Source organism: Lygodium microphyllum, chromosome 21 (assembly GCF_053477565.2).
Source record: "Lygodium microphyllum isolate KBCC chromosome 21, Lygodium_microphyllum_v1.1.10, whole genome shotgun sequence".
NCBI classification, from domain to species: domain Eukaryota; kingdom Viridiplantae; phylum Streptophyta; class Polypodiopsida; order Schizaeales; family Lygodiaceae; genus Lygodium; species Lygodium microphyllum.
The window spans coordinates 86,103,978-86,129,100 of NC_141155.1; the positions used below are offsets into that span (position 1 = coordinate 86,103,978).

The 25,123-nt window shown below is 40.3% G+C and overlaps 1 protein-coding gene across 1 annotated transcript in view; it reads right to left on the minus strand.

The window, feature by feature from the left end:
- LOC148018239 (uncharacterized) overlaps positions 1–25,123 on the minus strand; it is a 105,262-nt gene that overhangs the window by 70,558 nt on the left and 9,581 nt on the right. Inside the window, exon 4 of the mRNA XM_087661794.1 lies at positions 2,709–2,760. Within this exon, the coding sequence (XP_087517920.1) occupies positions 2,709–2,760 (52 nt within the window). The remainder of the gene's footprint in view (positions 1–2,708; positions 2,761–25,123) is intronic.

Sequence of the window (25,123 nt, forward strand, 5' to 3'; positions counted from 1 at the left end):
TTGCAGACCTAGATCCTTCATTGTCGCATCCATCATTATGTTCACTGAGGAGACGCCATCAATCAATGCATCTGTAATAAAACATCTCTCAATCCAAACACCAATCTCTAGGATATCGGGATCTAGGAAGGCGTTAGCCACATCCACTTCTTTTGCTCGCTCTAGCCATTGGAACAAAATGGGTCTACAAGATGAAAAGAAATGCAAATGGATCCATTGACAAATATAAAGCCAGGCTTGTAGAGAAGGGCTATGCACAGAAGAAAGGCATTGACTATGAGGAGACATGTGCTTCTCCCTCCCGCATGACTACCATCAGGTCTATGGTTGCTTTGGCTACCCATTATGGATGGGTTGTGCATCAATTAGATATAAAGACTGCATTTTTACATGGGAAACTTCATGAAGAAGTATATGTACACTAGCCCATTGGTTTTGCAGTTGAGGGATCCGAACACTTGGTTTGCAAGTCAAAAAAGGCTTTATATAGCTTGAAACAAGCTCCTAGAGCTTGCTATGTAAAGATTGATGCCTTTTTACTCAGCCAAGGGTTCATAAACAGCTCATCGGAGTCTACTCTTTACATATATAAAGAGGGGGCTTCTATGTGTTGATGATCTTTTGCTTACAAGGACGCATGCTGACCAGATTTCAGCATTCAAACAAAATTTGCAGCAAACTTTTGAGATGTCATACTTGGAGTCTTTGCATTATTACCTGGGCATTCAGTTTATTCATGATGCTAGAGATATCGGTTTATTACTTGGGCATTTAGTTCATTTATGATACTAGAGATATCAGTTTATGGAACCTGGACTGAAGCTGTCATTGCATGATAACAGTGATTTGTTTGATGTACACACATATGCTCCAGCAGTTGGATGTCTTATCTACCTATGCAACACCAGGCAAGACATACAATTTGCAATTTCAGCCCTGAGCAGATATATGCATCAGCCACTCATGTCACATTAGCAAGCTGTCAAGCATGCTTTCCATTACTTGCAGGGTACTAGATCTCTTGGATTGCTTTACGCCAAGGGGTAACCACTGCACTTACATGCTTACAGTGATTTTGATTAGGCTGGTGATTATGATTCATGTCACTCCACTAGTGGCAATTGTTTCTTTCTTGGCTCATCTTGCATATCTTGGCTTAGCAAGAAACAGTCCACTTTAGCCACATCGTCATGTGAAGCTGAATACAAGGCAGCTTTCACTGCCACTGTTGAATGTGTATGGCTTAGACACTTGCTAGCTGATCTAGATGTATCTGTCACACGGAGCCTACTCCTTTATTCACTGGCAATCAGAGTGCCATTGCAATGGCACGGAACTCATTGTTTCATGCACGCACGAAACACATTGAGATCCATTATCACTTTGTTAGAGAGAGGCTACATGCAGGAGATATCAGCCTTGCCTATTGTCCTACCACCAATAATGTGGCAAATGTCTTCACCAAAGCTCTTCCTCGTGACAAATTTGCAACATTTCGCAATGCTTTAAATTTTATCTCCTTTGGTGGAGGATGACCCTTGTATTTTGATCACACTTTACTCCAGGGGGGTTTGTTGGGTTTCACTTAAGCCTATGCTCACAAAGGAGTGTCGGTGATCAATAGGACACTGGAGCACTTTTACCTGTCTGTACGAGAGGTTTTTCCCCCCAAATTTATTATCTTTATTTTATGTGCCTATGTTACACATTTTCGGGTACTTATCGTGTTGCACACACTACGAGTGTAAACAACCTCTTACAGCCCTAAGATTTAAGGGTTGTACCTTGTACATCCATTCTACACTTTCAGTCTATTGTATTGGGTGTCATGCTTCACTCTCCATATTGTCTACTGAGCTTCGATCCTCTCCACCTCTCACATCCTCTATCCCATCAAGAAGAAGCCATTCAAGTGCGGCACCTATGCTAAAGAGGAAAGCCACACTTGCCCAAGCAAGAGGCCAAGTATCCAGTCCTCTCTCACTTCTCAAAAAGAGGTAAAGAAAAACCAAAATAGAGATTGCATGCATCATAATTGAGTAAAGTCTCCAAAGAAGTCCAAAAAGTCTCCAAGCAAAAAGTCTCAAGAAAAAAATATTAAGTCACACAAGTGACGAGAGTGAAAATTAAAACTACCCTGCACATGATAAAATAACAAAGGATTGTTTCTATGCTATATACAAAAGTGAAGTACAACTTGAACACTTGTTGTATACAAGTCTGAAATACAGCTCAAAACTTGTTACACAAAAAACTCATATGCAATGTTCCTACGCAATGTACGATATACTTCAACCATATCTAAAGTCTACATCAGATAATGAAGGCCTTGAATGAAGTTGCTAAATTTTAGTGACCACTATGTTAACTAGATTAAATGCTTGATTCTTACAGCAAATATAAGTATCGAAGCTAATGCATGAACAAAACAAATTGGTGAGCTTATTTTCCCAACAGAATTAATCATTTTCAGATCCTCAAATACAAGAGTATCTTCCCACAAGAAGGCAAGAATCAATGTGCCAATTGAGAGATACATACATTGTGTCCCAAACAACACTATGCAACACCTTAGTTATATGTACTACAATTGATATCCAAAGCAGAAAAAGATCATCTATTTTGGATGGCCTTCCTCCAATTTCTCGATCCTGAATTAGATTGCTTTGCATTTTTCAAGGTCATATAAAATAGAGGATTTTTATTACCTTGCAACTCAAGAACCTTAACAGTTGTCTTGTGATCATGTCTTAGATTCATCTGCCATCAAAAACGCATATATTAACACTAGGTCAAAAACAGATTTATTTGTTTTGGGAAGCTTGAACTAATTTGTGAAATGCATAAATGAGTTGGAATATAGCATCTATTTTCCTTATTAGAGTTAAAAGGAGAAATGAGTACAAGCATTAAGGCAATTGAGGTTTTGCAAAGAAAATCCACAGCATGAGAATTGAGTACAAGCATTGAACCATATGAGGTTTTGCAAAGCAAATCAACAATGTACAAACAACTACCTAATTAACAAATGAACTCAAATATAGAATAAGAACAAAGTTCCTCGTCTATGGAAAACAAACACAATCGTTTGACAAACATACGGACTGGTGAAGGAATGCAGTTAAGGTTATGGTAACACAAACAATGAACACAAAAGATAATGAAACTGAATAATGAATGAATAGATACAATGCTCAATGCAGCAAACACAGTATCAACATAAAAATTGACCCCCCAACATGTCCAAAGGGGCAGAGTGCATAAGCAGAAGGCTGTGCCATAAAGTGATCAATCCCGAGACGTAGGTGCTGAACAAGCTGAGAATCCTCCATAAATAGCAACAAGGGGCTGGACAGCAAGCACCAAATGGTAGACAGCTATGGTGGACAGACTGGCTAAGATATCCTACATGAACGGGGTGTGGACAGCAGCAATGAGAAGGCACCTATAAGTTGCAAAAATGAAATTCGGGCTCAGTGGTGGGTTGTCTATTTATAGACAGTTTGGATTCCCCCGACATAGACACTTTCTAGGTATGCATTTCTTTTTATTAAAGAGGTTTAATTCATTAATTAAGCATGTTTTGGGGCTACAAGAAGCGAATGCATTTTTAGCTCAACAATCCCTCTCACGCCCAAAATTGGAACCAAAAAGAGACTATACTAGCCTAAGCCCATATTTTCTATTCTTTTACCCAAGGTGTTCCACCCCAAAGCAGCCAGGGTATTGGGCCAAGGTTGCACAACGTTGCCCAATGACCCACCAACACTAGAAAGGCAATGCTTATCTTGCCAAGGAAGGCCCAATGATCACCCCAGAGAGACCAAGCAATCCATCAAAGGGTACTTATCGACTTCCTAGCAGCCTTCCAACACCTACAAAGGTGGATGGATCCACGATGGACTTTTCTTGTGTGTGTGTGTGTTTGTGTTGGGGGGGGGAAAGGGCTTTTAAAATTGATTCGATTTAGCATTAAGTGTGAGATTTCAATCAGTGTTCATCCTATTGACTAATCTGTGCCCCTAGGGGTAAATAAAGCGATGATAAGATCCAAGATCATCACACAAAAAACAAACGAGCTATCCTAACCACCACTAAGTGATGGTGATGAAGAATGTTATGGAAGGTATGTGGTGAAGCAAGAAGATAGATAGTAGCAAAGGGAGACTGCCCTAGGAGACTACCATGTGAGTTGCCATGAATATGGTGGAGTTGACTACGTCAAAAGACTGAAAAGGATAAATGTGCACAAATGCATGTTTCCAATAACAAAATGCCAATAAATGGGGTTATGCAAGAGAATGCAAATCATCATGCTTATTCAAAATGTTATCCAACGGTGCCACTTGGAAAATCCGTATGGATCGTATGGATCATATGGTACGAATCAATCCGTACTACATACGAAGACAACCTTGAGCTCACCAATAACCCAAAAAAAAAAAAGAGAGAAGGAGAAAGTCCATTGTGTTTCCATCTGTCTCTACAAGACTTACTAGGCCACTCAGAAGCCAACGTGCACCCTTTGTTCGATGTTGTGCCTCTTTGGGGTCCTCTTGAACTTGTAGATTAGAAGATGCTAGTTTCCTGGAGCAAATGGAGAATCCTTAAAGCAACGTGCTAGTGAGTTTTCTTGGGCTTACTCACAAACCTTGCAAGCAAATCAATTAAAAAACAAAGATTGGTCTTGACGTTAAGTAGCCAAATAAGGGATCCAATCAATCGTTGATAGTTGGAAGTGTCAATAAAGAGTGAATCTGCATGTGCTAAGCCTTCCAATTAGGATACATAGGAGTGGAGATGGGACAATATGTGATCATCTCTCGGCCTGCTATCTTATGATTGAAGAAAAAATACGAAAGATCCATGTAGCTCATCTCTTGAACTTCTCGTTAAGGGCATGCTTTGTTTGCTTGATCATCTAGTCAGTATGAGGTCATTCACATAGAGTAGAAACATTGCATGACGAACGGCTGAAGTATGGACATAAAAATTTGGATTGGAGTTTTTCCTTTGATACCCCAACTTGCCCTTAAGGAAGTTGTCAATCTTCTCATCCCATACGTGAGGAGTTTGTGAGACCCTAAAGAGCCTTATTTAACTTGTACACCCTACCATTTGAAGATGAGAACCTATAATATTGCTCAACATAGATCTCCTCCTTCAAATCTCCAATCAAAAACTAGTAGCTTCACATCTAGCTGGTAGAGCAACCATCTCCTATGGTTGGCTAGGGCAAGTATAGTATGAATAATGGCCATCTATGCAGTAGGAGCAAATGTGTTGTCAAAATCTACACTTGGCTTTTGAGCAAAATCTTTGGCCACCAAGTGGGCCTTACGTTTGTCGAGCATGCTATCACTCTAAATTCTTGAAGACCCACTTCACTCCATTCACTTTGTGATGAGCGAGCTTTGACACAAGCTCCCATGTGCCATTTTTCTCTATAGCCTCCAATCTCTATCCCATGGCCTTCCGCCAATGATCATACCTCAAAGCCACACCAACTAGTGTAAGTTCCTTGTCTCTCATGGCACAAGTCATCAACTTGTAATAGCGATCTATAATTGTGATGTAACGACTCCCTTCTACATGCCTAGTTCCATGTGCTATGTCAGCCATATCCAAAACATTGTTAATAGACCCAAATACAAGCAAGAGATAGAGGCTGCTAGCCTTGGCACCTCGAGAAAAGATAAGATTCCCTCGGTAATCTTCCACATTGAAAAACAGAAAGATACATGATATCTTGTATCATCCAATTGTCCCAGCAAAGAGTAGGCCTTTGGTTAAAGCCAAAACATGGTGGACATCATGCAAAGCAAAAGTGCTACTTAAAGCTAACTATAGTCTCACATCACCAATGCTAAGTCATTTTTTAGTTTCACAAAACCTCTCATATAGTGATAGGAATGAAAATGATCCCTATATAGGGTAACATGGAAGGAAACCTCCATATCAAGCAGCTAACATTGAGAAAAAGTGGATGAGACATCAACTAACTAACTAGCATCAAAAGAAGCTACCAAGATATAATTATAATCAAACTCAAGCTCCAAGGCAGTTATCTCCTTAATTTTCATGCTAGACTTATTAGGAGGAGAATTTGATGTTGTAAAGTATGGGATCCAATCCTTTCATTTCAGAGTAATACCAAGTGAAACTATCTCTAAATTTTATCAAGAGGGCAAGTAACTGGTCATGAAAATTGTGCTACATATGTAAGCATTGATTTTGACAGGCTTGGTTTCTTCCAGATTGAGATAGAAGATGGTGAGGGCATCCTCCTTGACTCTTGTGACTTTTTGCATTGGAGCTTCAAATTCTCTTTTTTGTCAGAGTACATCCAAGATTTTGAAATTGGCTTTAGCTATAGCTTGAGCTACTTTTGCCTCGAAGTTAAGATTTTGAGTTGTTGGATTATCATGATTCTAGTCCTAGGTTGATTCTAGCACTTGGATAGGGTTGAGTAAGGAGTGTAGATCCAAATACTATTGATTGATCTACAACACATCTACTAGACAAAATAAAGAATGTTGCAATCATTAGATTTATTCTACACTTTGACATGGACTTTCTCCTTGCACTTATCATCGTGTATCGTATGGCAATGTGGCCTAATATTACCTAGCTTCCCATAGTAATGACATGTAAGAGAGGCCTTATAACCACATGACTTACTGTGAGACTTCTCGGGAGATTGAGACCTTTTATGAGTCTCTACCATGCCAGTCATTACTACTCTTATCATCATGCTTATCCCTAATACTCAATGCATGAGAAGTACAGGCTGCATTCACATTCTTTTTGTTTATCTCCTCTCTCTAAGTAATTCACCCTCCCTCAAGATCTTGGAGTTTCAAACCATCTTGAGGCATATTAGCACACATGGTAGTACAAAAAGTGTCCCATGACTCAGGAAGTGTCACAAGCAAGAACAAGAAAGGGAGATCATCCTTAAACTCGATACCTTGCGAAGTCAACTAGTTGAAAATTGAGTGAAACTCATTCAAATATATGGATACACTAGTCCCTTACTTCATGCAAAGGTTCATGAGTTGTTTCAACCAATACATTAGTCAAGCAAGACTTTTCTTATCATAACGATTGCATATCTTTTTCCATAACTACCAAGCATTATCCTCAAGTGCGACAACTAAAATAAATCTATTTAAACAACGATAATATAAGAGTGGATTTACATAGCTCATCCAACTCATCCCAAGTATCTTGATTCTCAATGGTCTAATTTTCTTCATTTGAACTAGTACCTACCATATCTATATTTTAATAGGTAGAATTAGTGCCATCAATATTTTCAAGATTGAAAATAACATTATCATGCAAAGAACCAATCATAATGAAAATATACTAATGCAAAATCCAAGAGAATGAGTTATTAATGATTGCAAATTCACCACAAAATTCAACCAAACTAAGGGCAACACAAGTGGGAATACCAAAGTAGAGAGTTGTCCATCAATTGTAAGTAACATATTATCAAATCCAAGTATCTCCTCTCATAAAGAATGTTGAAAATTGTAAATACAACAATATTGAAATAAAGACAACAATATATGTTAATCCAACTATGGAAAATAGCCAAGAAAGAAAGCCCCCACTAGCAAGGATGAGTAGCAACTGGGATACAAAGGATGCAACTAGCAATGACTAAGCATAGACCATCGATACCAAAGACAATCACAAACTCAAATTGCAAGTAAACCATACATCCCATAAGCATATACATTACTGACAAACTACTATAATAGGTAAGTGCCCGTGTCCAAAGCATTAGAATCAAATAAGCCCAAAAGTAGAGGTAATTGCATCTAATAGTATACAAGGAAGCATATACATGAACCAAGAGTCTCAATGTCCCAAAGAACCAAGCTCAATTGCATAAAGAATCCAAAGCTCTAATGCATAAAGAATCCAAAGCTCTAATGCCAATAGCAAGTATATCTCATTGAAGCAAATCTGAATGCCAAATAAGCAATACAAGCTCAAGACACGAAATACATGACCATCCAGAATTCAAGATACATCTGGGAAGGTAAAATGTTTTGCTAAGAGACTTTTAGTGAGCATACCTACAGGATTCTTACGAGTCACATCAATAGACTTATCCTCTACTACCTCCTCGATGAAGTGGTAGCGCAACTCAATGTGCTCCATCTTTGCATAGAAGATTGGATTCTTAGCCAATTGAATAGCACTCATAGAATCTGAATGTAGTGTAGAAGTAACAATAATACCAAGGTCTACCACTAGATGACCTAACTATAGAGCCTCCTTGCAAACCTCAATGGCGGTTGCAATATACTCTACCTTGGTAGTGGATACGATTGTGTATTTTTGTAGCCTAGACATCCAATAAATAACACTCCAGCAAATGTGAAGACATACCCAGAGGTGGACTTTCTACTATTTACATATCCTGCATAGTTGGAGTCAGTAGTATAACCCATGACCATAATATCCTGACCACCATAGTAAATGCACATATCTACAGTGTCTTTCACGTATCTCATAATATCCTTCACAGTGACTTAATATCACTGGCTAGGTATAGCCATATAGCATGCCACAACTCCATTGCAAATGTTATGTCAAGGCAACTGGCTATCATGGTATACATCAAACTACCCATAGCAAATACATAAGGGATCTTGGCCATCTCGGTCTTCTATTGATTTTATTGGACATGATTGTCCTAGTTGATCTTCACATGGGAAGGCAAAAGATAGCCAATACGCTTAACATCCTACATATGGGATCACTCAAGCACCTTTTATATATACACCTGCTTCTGCTGTGAGAAGTAAAGGAGTCTCTTAGAGTGATCATGCGTGATGCACATACCAAGAATATATGAGGCCTTCCCCATGTCCTTCATCTCAAGGCTCTTCTTGAGTTGAGTCTTGAAAGCATCTAGCTCATCTCATGAGCTCTTGTAGCATATCATTGATAGAAATTACCAAGATAATAAGGCAACCATCATAAGCATTCCTCATGTTAAGACATGGATCTACATTACTATGAGTATATCCCTATGAATGTATGAAATCATCAAACTTATGGTACCATTTCCTAGGCACCTACTTCAGGCTATAAATACTATTTTTTAACTTGTACATTAGGTGTTCCCTGGCCTTTTCCATAAACCCCTTAGGCTACAATATTTAGATATCCTCATGCAAGTCCCCATGTAGAAAAGATGTTTTTACATCCATGTGATAGAAGTGTAGATCTAAGTGCCAAGGCCAAAATCAATCATAGGGTAGGCATATCCTTATATTGGTCATCTAACATGCTAGTGAGTAATATCATGCCACATCACTAAGGTGCGTAATGGATGCTAGCTCATGTAGAGTTTGATATCTCAATAGTATTAGAGGCAAATATTGACCTATCAAAGAATCAAGGGATTCACATTTCTAACTCCTTACTACAATATTATTGATTCAATAATAAGGAAAACTATGACCATATTAGTAACTTTGGTAATATTTTCATAGCTTATGCACTTACATTAAAACCATGGACTACCTTGAGGGACTTTCTCGTAGAATTGAATGTAGTTTTTTTTCTTCGATTTTTGTTATAGAGTTTGGGGTTTTCTTCATAAATTATTCTAATAACTATCATTCATTTTAGTGTTTCTTTAATCATAGGATAGGAGGTTAGGGTTTAGGATTTAGTGTCTAGAGATTAGGTGCACAATTTAGGGCTTGGGGTTCATGGTTTAACTATGTCATCATCACACTATCAAGACATAAATGGCTTAATGTAGGATATAGTCTTTTCCATGTCCAACCACAAATGATGCACATAATATAGTATGGTGCTTGCAAGACGTGGTGTGCTTGAGATAGAGTGACATTTTCTAATAGTCCTTGCATGTGCACATTTGAAAAACACTTAATGATATCAATGTGCTAAAGTCCTCCCATGTGTGGACCATTGTTGAAATCACAACTTCCCTTACTCTCAACCATTCATACTTAGCACATTGCACCCCAAAGATATGTGAGGAGTTAATTTCATTTTTCATTTCCTTTGTTATAGGTTGAGAGATTTGATAAAGAGTGTCCAAGTGCCACATTTAAGGTCGAGGAGATCCAAAATATATGCACAAGGGAAGTCACTTTTGTATCCACTCTTTTGGCCTATTTGTTGGAAAACGGATTAATATTGGCTCTTAACATATTTTGTGTGCATCACATTGCAAGCATCCATATTAGCCATGGCATATGCAAGATACTCTCATGACATTCCTTAACATCTAATCCTTAGGGCTACATGACTCACTATAGTAGCTTGACTTGAAGGAAGAATTTATGCATCCAAGTACCTCAATTTTGTTGATATTATATGCACAATCATTATGTGCCTCCTCTATTATGTCTTCAGCATTGATGACTTGACTAAATTTGTCCTTGACATTGGTAGGAATGTGAAAAAAGGCATATCTAGCTTATGTTTCAATTTTTTTGAGTGAGCTAAGTGTAATAGGTAATTGGATTTTGTAACTATTATTGGAAAATAAAATATTTTATTGTATTTTTGCATTTCAAAGATTAGAAAATTGGTTCATTTAAACATCTAGGGAGACAAAAGATCCTTTGTATTTCTTGGTACTTCTGTTAAGAAACTTTTTGACTCAAATTTTTTTCTTGATATCTTATGCTCAACCATCTTTGGGTCATTTATATTATTAATTTGGAGCAAGGATATAAATCCATTCCTTATTTTATTAAGTCTTGTTTTGTTTTTGCATATTATTTTGCATTGTTTTTCTTCTTTGCTATTAATAGCACTAGTAATGCTCCGATAAATTTACATTTGGAAACTTTTACTTTATGTTAATTGAAAATTTATTCTAATTTGTCTTCTTGAGTATAGAGAGAAAACCTAGGTGTTGTGTCCAATGGAAGACGGAAAAGAAGAGGAAAACAAGGAAAAGTGGCCGAAAATTTTGTGGGGTCAACAAGTAAAGTTGCCTCCAAGTGCTCATTCCTTTTTGTATCAAATCATGTTTTTACTTTCTTTCTATGACTATTTTCATTAAATCAATATATCTACTTGCAAAAAATTTTTCAAATCAAATATGTCAATGAAATACCCACCTTCTATGAGGCATGGAAAATGCATATGAATATAAGCTAATCTTATCAAACTATGAGAGAATAAATTTCCATTGATGGATTGATAGAAAAGATGAATTGTGTATAGATGAGGAAGAAAATTCACAAACAATGCAATCGGGTATTTCCAGTCAATTTTTGGTTTCCATGATGAAGATACCACAAACAATGAGGAGAGAAGACAAGAGCATGAGTCGCACGTCATTTTGGCTCAAAGGAAATGGCAACCAAGTGTGGCATCACACGTAGGGATAGTTTCTACTAATCCTAACTTTCTCTAAGATATTTTGAGCATGATGTTAAAATTTATGTATTGTGTTGACATAAAAAATATATTATTTTTCTTAATTCTTTTGGTCTAAGTTAAATGGTTATTCTCTATTTGTTGGCTACTTAGGTGGATGTAGACAATGTATGATACATGTTGGAGAATGGAGAAATAATCTAGAGCTTGTTCATATGTCTTTTTCCTCTATTACTTTGGATTCATGTGGTAGTTTCAATAAACAAGCTTTGAACATACGATGTTATACTCACCTTAAAATAGGGTGAATAGGTTCTCCAAGTAAATAAGAATGCTTCAATTCATTCTGCAACTTCCGCTCCTTAGAAATACCATCTTTTTGTGCATCATGGAGTATCTCACAAACCCGTAAGAAAGGAGGCTGAGAACCCCCCCCCCCCCCCCCCTCCCCCCTCGGGTATCTTACTTTTGATGAAGCCTCAAGATTAGCCACTAATTGTGAATCCCGTAGTGAAGCAGTCTCCTCCTTGGGAGCCTTGGACTTTCTCAACTTTACATGAATTGGCACCTATGTCCATCTACCCCCTAGAAGTCTCTAGGTGTAAGTTAGATATTTTGATTCTATTTAATATATAAGTATGAAACCTTAGACTCAAAAGGTAGCTTCTAAAGTTTTGGCTCGAGTCTAGAAGGGTTTATGGCATAGCAAAAAAGAAGAAGAAAAAAGTATACTCTAAATCCACTAATAAATATGAGAAAAAACAATTCCAATTAAATGAATATAAAATACCTAACTGGTGAATGGTGTCTATTTGTGACATTGATCCGATATTTGCGTGTGGATGATGTCAATGCACAAGCCATGAATGAATGAGCATGAAAATCTGTGTGTGTGTGTGTGTGTGTGTGTGTGTGTGTGTGTGTGTGTTAACTATAGGATGGAAGGCAACAAGACAACAAAGCAAATCATAAAGCCGATATTCCACTAACTAAAAATTGTAGCCCACAAATACATGATCAGTGGACTTCGGCTCCATCTTATCACATGTAGATACACCTTGAAGTAAGAAGCATCGGGCTTTTGACCAACATATACCTCAAATAGAGTCATGCCTAGAATGGCCAACATGGGTGATCTACTAAGGATATGGACAGATATGGCCATCGCTTCTGCCAATAGAATCTCGGGCACCTTTGGATGCTCTAGCATAGTCCTTGCCATCTCAATCATGTCCCCCACTCCAAGGCACTTTTCTCTTGTGGGATATTCGTGTTTGCAAACTCGTAATGAATGCTCTAGCATAGCCCTTGCCATCTCAGTCACGATCTTGGTCCTCCACTTCAAGACACCGTTCTCTTGTGGGGTATTCGAGTTCGCAAACCCATAATGAATCCCTTGCTCCATGCACTAGTGATCCATTTCATTGGAGGTGAATTCTTCCCCTTTGTCAGCCCTAATGGTCTTCAACTGCTGCCCATACTGGTTTTCCTCGAAGATGATCTAGTCTCAAAAATGCAAGAAGGCTTGTGACTTGACCTATGGAAAATAAGCCCAAGTCATCCTACTATAATGCTTTTTGAAGTAACTTGTGGTTGAGGTTGTCAGAGTGCAACAAATGTGGAAGTGTATGGACAAGACTGAAAGAAAATGAGCACGAGAGAAAGGGAGAGAGAAAAGAGAAAGAAGAACACAGAAATCTATAGTCTATGAATGCTTAAATGAAGAGGGCACATATACAAGGGTTGTAGACATATCTCCTCTAGCTGAATCTCGCCCACTAGCACCTAAAAACAAGTGTGTGTGGCAGGCTGCCAAGTCAACTAAAATAGAAGAAAAGAATGCAATAAAATAATGCAATCGGACGACAAAAAACTGGCCGACCTGATAAAAAAACTGCCAACTACAACACAAATGAATAAAATCATCAGCAATCAGTCCTCCAACTGCCACATGGCACCATCGCCTGCCTGATAAACTGCCCCCGTACTCTGTATTTTCTGAAAATGCCCACTGACTAACAAGAATAATGAATAATGCCCTCCAAGAGTACCTCTGAGAGAATTGACTACACCAATGGTAGCCTGAGAAATGCTAGTCCAAGGATGAATAATATCTAACACCCCCTCTCAGATCAGGATGCAACATAAGGCTCAAGGATCTAGAGTGGTGTCGTAGAAGAAGCTAAGGAACCACCTTCAGAAACAAATCTTCAAGATTGTCCTTTGTCTTGCAATAAACCACATCAATGGTCGCATCCAAGATCTTCTCCCAAATGAAATGGTACTGAATCTCAATGTGCTTCGACCTAGCATGAAACACTCGGTTCTCTGCCAAAGCAATTTAACTCTCATTGTCTCAAGGAAGTGTTGTAGAACCTGTCTAAGTACAGCCAAGCTCTCCTAGTAACCTCCAAAGCCATACCATCTCACATGTGGTAGAAGACCCCGCTCTATACTCCGTCTCGATAGAAGAAAGGGCAATGGTGGGCTGTTTCTTGCTATTCCATAACACTAGCACCCAAAGTAAAACAATATCCTGTCGTTGGCCTCAAGTGGTCAACATCTCCAGCCCAATTAGAATCTGTCCAACCTATAAGAGACAAAAAGTAATCTTGAGTATCTGTTGGATAATCAATACCAAGATTGGAGATTGGGGGTCCCCCTCAGGAACCGCAAAATCCTCATAGCAGCCTTCCAATATACCATCTTGTGTTCACTCATGAACTTGGCCAGCAAACCTACAGGAAAGCACAAATCAACCTAAGTGTTAAGAACCCAAATCAAGGACCCAGTCAACTGCCTATAGCAGGTAGCATCTGCCGAAGAATTTGCATGGGATGTACCCTTCCAATTCGGATCCATAGGAGAAGAAATGGCCTTACATCACTCCATTTCAAACGTGGCCAAAAGTTCTTGCACATACCGTTGCTAGGAGATGAAAATCCCTCTCGAAGTCCGATAGATCTCATGTCCTAAAAAGAAATGAAAAGTGCCCATATCTATCATCTCGAACACCTCATATAGTGCCACCTTAGTCTCCTTGACCTTTTGGGCATGGTCACCAATCAAAATAAGATCATCCACATAAAGCACAAGCAACACATGCCCTCCAACTAAGGTGTGGATATACAACTAGGGATTGAAAGAGGAGTGTCGATACCCCAACTTCCCTTGGAGGAACTAGTTGATCTTCTTATTCCAAGCACGTGGAACCGGCTTTAGACTGTAAAGGGCCTTTTTCAACTTGTATACCTATCCATTTGATGAGGAAAATCCAAGAGGTTGCTCAACATGGATCTCCTCCTTCAAATCACCATTGAGAAAGGCAAACTTCACATCAAGTTGATAAATCGGCCATCTCTTATGGCTAGCTAAGGCAAGAATGACTCTAATGGTAGCCATCCGAGCAGTAGGTGCAAAGGTATCATGGAGATCCACCCCTAGCTGCTTTGCGAAGCCCTTTGCAACGAGCCGCACTTATACTTATCCAGACTATCATCGCTATGATATTTGGTCTTGAAGACCTATTTTACACCAATCACATACTTATGAACGGGCCGAGACACAAGATCCCAAGTGCCATTCCGCTCAATAGCATCCAACTCCTACTCCATAGCCTTCTTCCAATGCTATGACTGCAAAGTCTCCTTCATGGAGATGGGCTCCTTATTCTGTATGGCGCGGATCATGAAACAATAGTTAGTACAAACAAGCTCAGTAGTATGTGTCTAGTTCCTCCGAGACCGACGCAATCCATCTTGCGGCTGCCACTCCTCTTAGGGACATCCTAATCCCTAAATCACGAAGTGTGTCTCGTGCCTAAAGAGGAGAAGGCCAGATTGCTCCTCTATATGCACCATTTGTTGAAGTCTCTGGAACATCCATCAATGATGGCGCAAGTGGGGAAGCCGATGGGGAAGTGGTATCCTCATTCGAAATGAAGCATCTCCACAAGACAACAATACCTTTGGCACCCATCTCCTGAATCTCCAAGCACAAGGTGCTCCTCAACCCCCTCTAAGGTTGGAACTTCCACGAACTGAACATCTCAACTCATGCAGACATCCCACTTAACGAGATCATACAAACAATAACCGTGGGACTACGAGCTGTAGCCCACAAACACCTATCTTTGGGAAGCTACTTCAAATTTATCATGCTGTCTTTGAAATGTGGACATAGGTGTCATACCTAAAAACCCTAAAATAAGAAACATCATGCTTAGACCCTAAATACCGCCTCATAAGGTGTCATACCAACAACAGCCGAAGTGGGAGATCGATTTAGGATGTGGACTATAGTAGCCATAGCCTCGGCCCAAAAGCACTAAGATGGCTATCTATGCTCCATCATGATGCGAACCATCTCAATTACACTTTGGTTCTTCCACTCCAATATGCCATTCTCTTGAGGTATGTTTGTGTTTGCAAACTCCTGGTCGATACTATGATCGACACGAAACCTAGCAAGCTCATTAGAAACGATTTCTCCACCCTTATTTGATTGTAATGTCTTTAGTTTCCAGACTAATTGGTTCTCCTCAAAGAGCAACAGATCCTTAAAGTGGGAAAACACCTCTGACTTCAATTGCAAAAAATAAGCTCATGTCATCCTACTAAAATCGTCCACAATAAGCATGAAATACAAGCTCCCCTTAAGGGACTCTGTCCTCACAGGTCCACACAGATTTGTAGAGACAAGCTCCAAGGATGCTAAAGACTGCCTTGAAGCCTTGTTGGGAATGGCATCACGATGTTGTTTCCCACGAATGCAAGATACACATGGCTGCTCGCTCAAACAAGTTGTCCCCTAGAAGCTTTCCGAAGGTAATTAGAATTTAGGTGGCCAAACTGAGCATGCCAAAGCTTGGACTCTGTCTGAGAGGTAAGAAGAAGAGAGGTCAAGGAAAAAGGAGACCTTAACTTGTAGAATTCATTCTCCTCATAACTAGAAGTACCTATCTTGATCCATGATCAAGAATCCAAAAGGAATCCTCGTCAAACACAACCAAGAGGCCAAATTTACAAATCTTGTGTACCGAAAGCAAGTGGTAACCCAAGTCTGGCACATAAAGCACCCTTGAAGTATGAGCACTACCCTGCCCATCTAGAATAAGCTACATATTACCCCTGCCTTGAATAGAAACAGAAGAGCTATCACCAATGAAAATCTATCCATGCGAAGGCTGCAAATGTGCAACACCTAGTGCACAAGGAGTCATGTGCCGAGAGGCACCACTGTCAACTATCCACTCATGAGAATGTGGAGCTGTCAATGCAGCATCAAAATCCCTAGGGATTGATGCCTCAACCACCTCCAAGTAGAGGAAGGTAGCTGATGAGGGAGCAGTCACCACTTCTGAATCCTTTGAAGACTTCTCCTTGTCAGGAAAATCCTTCTTCCAATGACCCGTCTTACCACAGATGTGACAAGTGGAATTTTTCTCTTTGTCCTCCTTGGATTTTATCCTCCTCCTTTTGGTCCTTTCCCTACTTCTAAGAGGACTAACCTATCAATGCCTCCAATTTGAAAGCATTATGTCCTTTCAATTGTTCCTCTTGGTCCAAAACCATAGGAACCAACTCTTCCCAACAAAGAGTCTTTGTCTGCCCTGAGGCAATCAAGGTGGAGTAAAATGCACTGAATTAGGGTGGTCGCTAAGAAAGAAGGGTTATCACCATGTCCTACAAGGTAATCGCCTTCCTTACGTTTTAGACCTGTATTTGCAATTGTCAAGGCTTATTAACATCCTTCCGCATAGAAGAAGACTTGTTAGAACTGAAAGTCCTTATCTGAATCTCCACGGACACCCACTTTATCACGGTCATCGGATTGTACATCTGATCAAGCTCCAACCATATGTCTCGAGCCACACTCAAGTGCTCAATGTGAGCAATGACGACTAGAGTATAGGAGAGAAAGAGGAAAGAATGGATGCGAGCATTCAATTTGTCCCAATGCGCCTGTACCTTCATCAACTCGGCTTTCTCATCTAAAGAAAGCTTGGAGGAATCACGAGCTATAGGACAACCTATAGCCTCGGTCATAAGCTCTACCAAATCATAGATTCCAAGGTGGCAAGCATCATTACACGCCAAATGCGGTAATTCTCCCCATCAAGCTTTTGATCTGCAAGAAGAGTGAGTAGCACGAGGATCTTATGGTCCATAATAGCCTGAAACTCCACATCAATTTCGGTTGACATTGTAAACCATGCACAGTGCCAGTGCCTGCTAGGGTTTCCTCCGCTCATTCTCAAAGAGTTCCACCTATCGGAGGCAATGAAAACCCAAAAACTGCATCAAAAGGCTGAAAATGCAGCCTTTCCTCCTTCACAAACAGCGAAGACCTGCAAAAAACAGCAACATTGTTCCTTCCCTACATAACCTATTCACCACAACCTCCAAAGGCTGAAAACTCAAACTTTTGTCACGAAGAATCCTTCCAATCAATTCTAATCATCCCTTCTACGCTGCTTTGATGCCATGTCAGAGTGTAGCGAATGTAGAAGCATATGGACCGGATTGAAAGAAAATGAACACGAGAGAAAGGGAGAAAGAAAAGGGAGAAGAACGCAGAAATCTGCAATCTATGAATGCTTGAATGAAGAGGGCAGATATACAAGGGCTGTAGACATATCCCCTCCAGCCAGAATCTCTCCCACCAGCGCTTGAGAAAAAGTATGTGGGACAAGCTGCCAAGTGGGCTAAAATAGGAGAAAAGAATGCAATAAAATAATGCAGTCATCTAGCAAGAAACTAGCCGACTTAATCAAAAAACTGCCGACTACAACATAAATGAATAAAATAATCAATGATAAGTCCTTCAACTGCCACGTGGCACCATCGCCTACTTGACAAACTGCCTATACACTGTGTCTGCTGAAAATGCCCATTGACTAACATGAATAATGAATAACGCCCTCCAAGAGTACCTTCGAGAGAATTGACTGCACCAATGGTAACCTGAGAAATGCTAGTCCAAGGGATGAATAACCTTTAATAGAGGTGTAACCAAACCAAGCATGCCAAAGCTTGGTTTATGACTAAAAAGAAAGGAGATAAGAAGTGAAGCCCACTATGCTCCGAAGTTTGTAGATACCAGTGTCCTCCTTTCCTTGACACCCCACTTGTTGAGTTTGGCCATCTAGAACCTTGAAGGAGTCAATATCAAACTCCACATTGAGACCTAGTCCACATATCTCGCTCCACCGAGAGACAATGGTAGCCAAGGCCTGGGACACGCAAGACTCTTCTCCTTCTCCTTCTTCTCCTTGTCGGGGCAATCCTTCTTCCAGTGACCTATTTTGCCATAGATGTGACAAGTAGACTCCTTTTATATGTCCTTTGATTTATCCTCCTTCTTTTGGTCCTTCCCCTTCTTCTAAGAGGACTGACCAACCAAAGCCTCAGATTTAAAAGCATTGGTCCCTTTCAATTTCTCTTCTTGGTCCAAGACCATAGGAACCAACTCTTCCCATCAAAGTGTCTTAAACCGCCCTGAAGCAATCAAGGCGGAATAAAAACCATTGAAACGGGGCGGTAACTGTGAAAGAAGAGTTATCACCATGTCTCCAAAAGTGATCACCTTCCCTATATTTTGTACCTACATCTAAAGCTTCCTTAGCTTGTTAATATGCTCCCACATAGAAGATGACCTTCTCTATCCTAAGAATATGCTCTTTGCAAGCAGGCAATGCCTTCCTTGGAAAGAGTCATGTGGTGGGAAGCTCCACTATCCACCCTAGCTCAATCCTTCAATGCTCTAACACCATGTCAGAGTGAAGCAATGCGGAAGCAAATAACCAAGACAAAGAGTGAACAAAGAGAGAAGAGAGAGAAAGAAAGAGATAGTGAAACACAGAAAATCTGCAGTGAAGAATATTGTATATGGATGCAGAAATATACACAGGTGCAGAGAGAATGTCTCCACCTCAAAGATCTCAGTCTCTGGCAGCCCCGAGGGCAGTCTCCATGGTCTGCAACCTGAAAACTCAGAGCACGACTGAGGATGACTGCAAAAACCAGGGCCAATAAATAGGCCAGCAGAAAACGCCAAAAAATACCAGGTCGGCTGCATTAAATGCAGCCAGACTGGTCAGCAATCAGTCCAACCGGCCTGTCCAACTGCTACATCAGCTGCTTCCTGCCACGTGTCACCTGCTCCTGCCTGCTCAGGGAATGTTCAGCTGTCCAGCTCTAGCACTATAGGGTAAAGATGCCAGTTAAAAAATGGATACTAGTTGGAAGGCACATTTTTAGTACTAGTGGGGCCTGACAACATAATATAATGGGACCAATATAGTTTCACAATCAAGCTATTGACTTGTTGGTCTATGTGACATGGCAAAGAAACAATTTTTTTTGGCAGTGGTTCAAATCCATCAAATTACTGGCTCTTCCAATCTTTTAAAAGAAGGCTCCCCTTCGTGAACCTTCAAAGGTCCTTTCTTCTCAACTAATTCTAAAACATGGCTTTGATATTCATATAGGTAGGATAATAAAAAGGCATCAACGCACAAAGGTAGGAAAATTTTCTTCAAATTATTGCAGCTATGTATCAAGTGATGTAGTCAAGTTAGGTGTCATTTTACTACCTTCTCTATCCTAAGAATATGCCCTTTGCAAGCAGGCAATGCCTTCCTTGGAAAGAGTCATGTGGTGGGAAGCCACTATGCACATCCACTTTCGACTTGAGGGGCCATCAATGTCACTTCAGATATAGAAGGTGTCTCTTATCACCTCCAAAATGAAGATGGCACAATGATTGCCCCTGATGACTCAAAGTCCTTCTTGGTCTTCTCATTTTTGTTTTCCTTCTTGTCCTTGTCTAGGCAATCCTTCTTTCAATGTTCAATTTTGTCACGTGTATAGCAAGAGGTTTTCTTCTTCTTCTTGGACTTGTCATTCTTCTCCTTGTCTTTGTGCTTCTTTTTTTCTTTTGCATGTTGACCCGTAAGAGCCTTTGAATGAGATTTTTTAGGGTGTTGGGTTTTGAACCATTCCTCTTGGTCCAAAATCATGAAACTAGCTCTTTCCACTTGATGGTGTTTATATGCCCCGAGGTGATCAAAGAAGAGTAGAAACCACCATACTGGGGAGGTAAATGTGACAAAAGAGTCATCATTGCCATTTTTTCTCAGGAGATTGTCTTTCCAACATTTTGAACCTCCATCTACAATTGTTGGAGTTTGTTGATATGATCCCTCATCGGCACGAACTTGTTCAAGTCCAAGGTTCGCATTTATATCGCCAAGGAGACCATCTTCACAAGCATCATCCTATTACACAACTAGTCAAGATGCAGCCAAACCCGACAGGTGCCAACAATATGCTTGATGTGAGTAGTGACAGTTGGTGTATACGAGAGGAATGAAAACAAGCAAATGTGAGGATTCAACTTGTCCTAATATGCTTAGGCTTACTGTAACTATGATTTATTGGCTTGAGGTTTGCTTGATCATCAAACGGTCAATGGCTTTGGTCACGAGCTTTGCCAAATCATGTGACTCTAGATGGCATATGCCTGATGTGATCAATGATGATTGGTGTACATGAGAATAAGAACGAGTGAATGTGAAGTCCCCTTGATCATCAAACAATCAATGGCTTCAATCACAAGCATTGTCAAATCATATGACTCAAAGATGGTATTCATCATCACATGCTAGAGATTCTTGCCGTTGAATGACTTTGCACGTGTTAGCAAGCCTTGTATTTGTCCTTCACTTGAGAGGAATATCCTCTATCATGGTCTCAAGCCTTGTAGTCTTTCCTTGTGTATCTTCTTTAGTAGCTCTTAAAAAGCAAACCAGTTTCCCCCATTGATAAAGAAACTTGCATGGAGAACCTCCTTTGGGAAAGATAATTTTTATATCCAAGAGTCTAGCCAAACTCTAATCTTAGGTAGTGACTGAAGAGAAGAGGTTGCCTCCTCTTACTTCAACTATGATCAATGGTAGCTAATAAAGACGATCTCCAAGCTCTATTGATGGTAGCTGGAAGCCTGACCTCACTACTCCTTCATATGCCTTCTGTCTTAATCTCCTAAAATATCCAATGAATGCTAGGCTGCCATGGTTCTTGGAGTGTCGGTGTAGGAAACTATAGCTTCCATAGTAGAAGTTTCTTCCCACGCTCCTTGCCTAAAAGATCCCCAATGTTGAACTTAATGTTTTAAGGCTTTGCTCTAGCTATCTAGATCTATGCTCCCTAAGCCTCCTCTTTGGAACTAGGCTGAAAAATGATATCCTAACCAAATAAAATTCTTGATGAGATGCTTCACTTGGCCAATGCATGACCTAGAAAATGTGCTCAACAAAAAGTGATACACCACATGATCACGAAAAGAACATGATCAGCAACCACCACTCTTCTTGCTAAAGAAAGCCCTGTGGAGCTCCAGTAAAGAAGTTTTTGTGTGATCTTGAAGAGAAGAGCTACCAATTTCTGCTTTGAAGTAATGTCAATCCCCACATGACATCCAAGATAACACACATGGTCTCATGGGGAACCTAGGTGAAGTCCTCATGAGGTCTCTTGTCTGGCTGTCTAGTCCCATAGTCCAAAAGCCATACTACTTGTGCCAATTAATTAAAACACAAAATGGTTTGCTAAAGATCTCCATGGCTGCTACAACACGACCCAATTGTGACTTACTGGTAATGTGGCTCATGGAAAACCTACTTCATTAAGGCTGATTCACAATAGCTGAAGTCTTGGCTGACTAGTCTTGTGGACCACATGCTTCCATCATGGCATCTAGTCACCCTGACGGGAACTTGTGAGGAGTCTACTATCGATGTAGCTTCTAACCCTTCTCACAATTTCCATTGGCAATGAGTTGCCAAAGGAGGTGCACAATAGTAGCCCTTCCCGTACATAGACTTTTCTAGGTATTTTAGGGTCAATCAGCCTAGTCCAACACTTATCTTACTGCCAGCTCTTTAGGCTAATCAAGTTGGGCCCATAGGCTACTTTGTCCTTAGGCTAAGTACTTGTAAGACCCCCCCTGCCCCCGGCCTTCCATTGTGCTTACTCTCTTGCTAAATACCTTCAAGACTTTCCTTTCAACTGCACTTACTCTCTTGCTTCATCTTTTACTACTTTTCAACTCTCTTACTTCATCTTTAACTACTTTTTAACTCGGTTATCTTTGCATTCCTTAGCTTAGCATTGAAGCATCTGATTATAATTGTTATGAAGGTTTTGGTCTCTTGTGGTACTTACATTGTTTGGCTTGTATTTCAATTAAGAATTAACATTATAGGTATCCATCGGTCATAACTAGGCTGGAGACATGGTTTGTTGGATGTTCCTTGGTGGGTATGTTCTCTCTTTGTTGAGCCTTGTTTCTTCGATCAGCATGGAGCCTTTTCTCCTTGAAGCCCAACTTCAAGCATCTCTTGATGCTACCATGGCAGCTACAATCTACTTTTCTAACAGCTCTTTCAATTGAGATGCTTCTTTGACATTGACTTCTTCATCATGTTTTAGACACCTTGAATCGACTTCGGCTCCTATTTCTCCTTTTCTTCTTCAGTATTGACAGTCATGGTTTAAGAGGGGGTTGCTTTTTCCACATTGGCAATAATTCCTTGTTATATCTCCCCTTTGTGTTGCATTACATCATTCCATCATTGTAAAAAGGCATTTAGGACAAGTGGGGAATTCCCCTATGGGGGCATTGTCCAAGTGATACCTTGTTGCATGAGCATGCATGTTATACATTACCCATTTGCATTTGCATGTGTATGGACTGGGCATTTGGAACAAATGAAAACCTACCATTTAGGCATCCCTTGAAATATAAACCCATACATTGTGTAGCATGATTCTCTTTACCTTATCATGCGGAGCATTCTCAAGCACTTCTTGCACACCCAAGATCTTGAATAACTATCACACTCCATGTGGTAGTTACTCTCATCTATCCCTTTACCTCTTCATACTTTGTCACTAGCACCTTTCCCACATTATTGCTTTTTAATGGGGGATCTTGTTGTCTATTATTTGCCTTTTTTTAAAAACCCATCCACTTACACTACTTTAAAGGAGATATCACCTTTGGGATTGTAGTAGGCCATTGTGTAGTCCATCATGACACCCGCAGTCCTATTGAGCTCCTCAATCTCCTTTTGTTTGTAAGCCATAATTACTTTATACTCCTCATGAGTGAGCTAATATGGCTTAGTTTCTACCATGTAGTCAAAGGTGTCTCTACCCATATCGAAACCTTGTGGGACAAGCTACTCAATCCAATCCCACTCCTGTTACCAAATTAGTTAGCTCAGGTGTGAGTCTATGCTGCAGAGGCTGTGGCATTTCATGTAGTATTTTTCTGGCATTTTCTGGTGCCCTTTTTAGGGCTGGGGAGCATTTAATGCTGGCTGATTGCATTTATTGCTCCCCCCATTTTATGCCTATATATTGCTGGGCTCCTCCTCCTCTTGTGTACTTCAGCCATCACTTGATTCTTCTGGGGAGAGAGGAGCTGGTGCTAGGGTGCCACATAGCCAGCGATTCACTATTGTATGTTGTTGTCTCATGTTTGATATGGATTCTGTTTCCTGAGCATACATCTGAGTTCTCATCTGTATTTGTGTTCATTCATTCATTCTTTCTCTTGTCTTGTGTTTCAGCGGTTTATTTCAGCATGTTGTTTATGCTTCCATTGCTGCACCACTTCTGACATGGTATCAGAGCTAAGGATTTGTGTTTCTGTTGTGTTTTCTTGTTGATTTCAGGACTGTTTTCCCTCTTGCTAATCAGGCAGCGGCTGCTCCAATCAGGCGACCAGTTTTGCCTGCGTTTTTTTGCTGACGTCAGCATCCGTACAGCCTGCGCATCCACTTCAGCCTATGTTGTGGTGTTTTTTCATCTCCTCCTGGTGGCTGGGCGCTTACATCGTCAGGCCGTTTTTGCTGTTTTTAACAGTTTTTGACTGATTTCTTGACTTTTTACAGCAGCCTTTGTCTTATTTTGATCAAATTTTGGGTTATACTGCATGTGAACTCTTGCTTTTTGACAATCTGTGCTCGTGGTTTGGTTGTGTTCCCTCTCCCAATCCCTTCTTTTCTCTACTTCTTTTCTAAATCCTCTCCAAATGGCTCCTCCATGCACATCCACTGATGACAAGCTCCATGGACCTGATTATTACATGTGGAATGTAGTGATGAAGGCTTGGTTTATTCAGAAGCAGTTATGGTACGTGGTTAACGGAGCTGTGGCACGTCCTCAACAACCTTCTCATGTTCCATCTGATTTTGATGAAGACAACCATGAGGAGGCAGTGCTTACATGGGATTCGAATGATGCCCGTGCTTATTTGGCCTACCAACGGTCACTTCCTATACAACAGCTTCAAACGTATGGTCGAAGTTACAGTTGATGTACGAGGCTCCTTCCACCATGAGGGCCGTTACTTTCTATGGCCAACTCCAGCAACAACTGAAGTTTGAATCCAAAGATACGATTCAATCCTTCTTACTTTGTGTTACCCAACTCCAGGACCAGCTTCGCACTATGCAGTCTGCCCTATCAAAGGCACATCTTGTTGGTATGGTACTCTACAAGCTTCCTCGAAAGTTTGATGGAGTGGCGAATACTTAACGGGCACAGACATCTATGACTCCTATCAGTTTTCTTCACATGTCATCCATGCTACTTGAGCATGAGGCTACTTTGCGACCACAAGGGAGGCTTCCGTCACATTATGGAGGTTCGGGTGA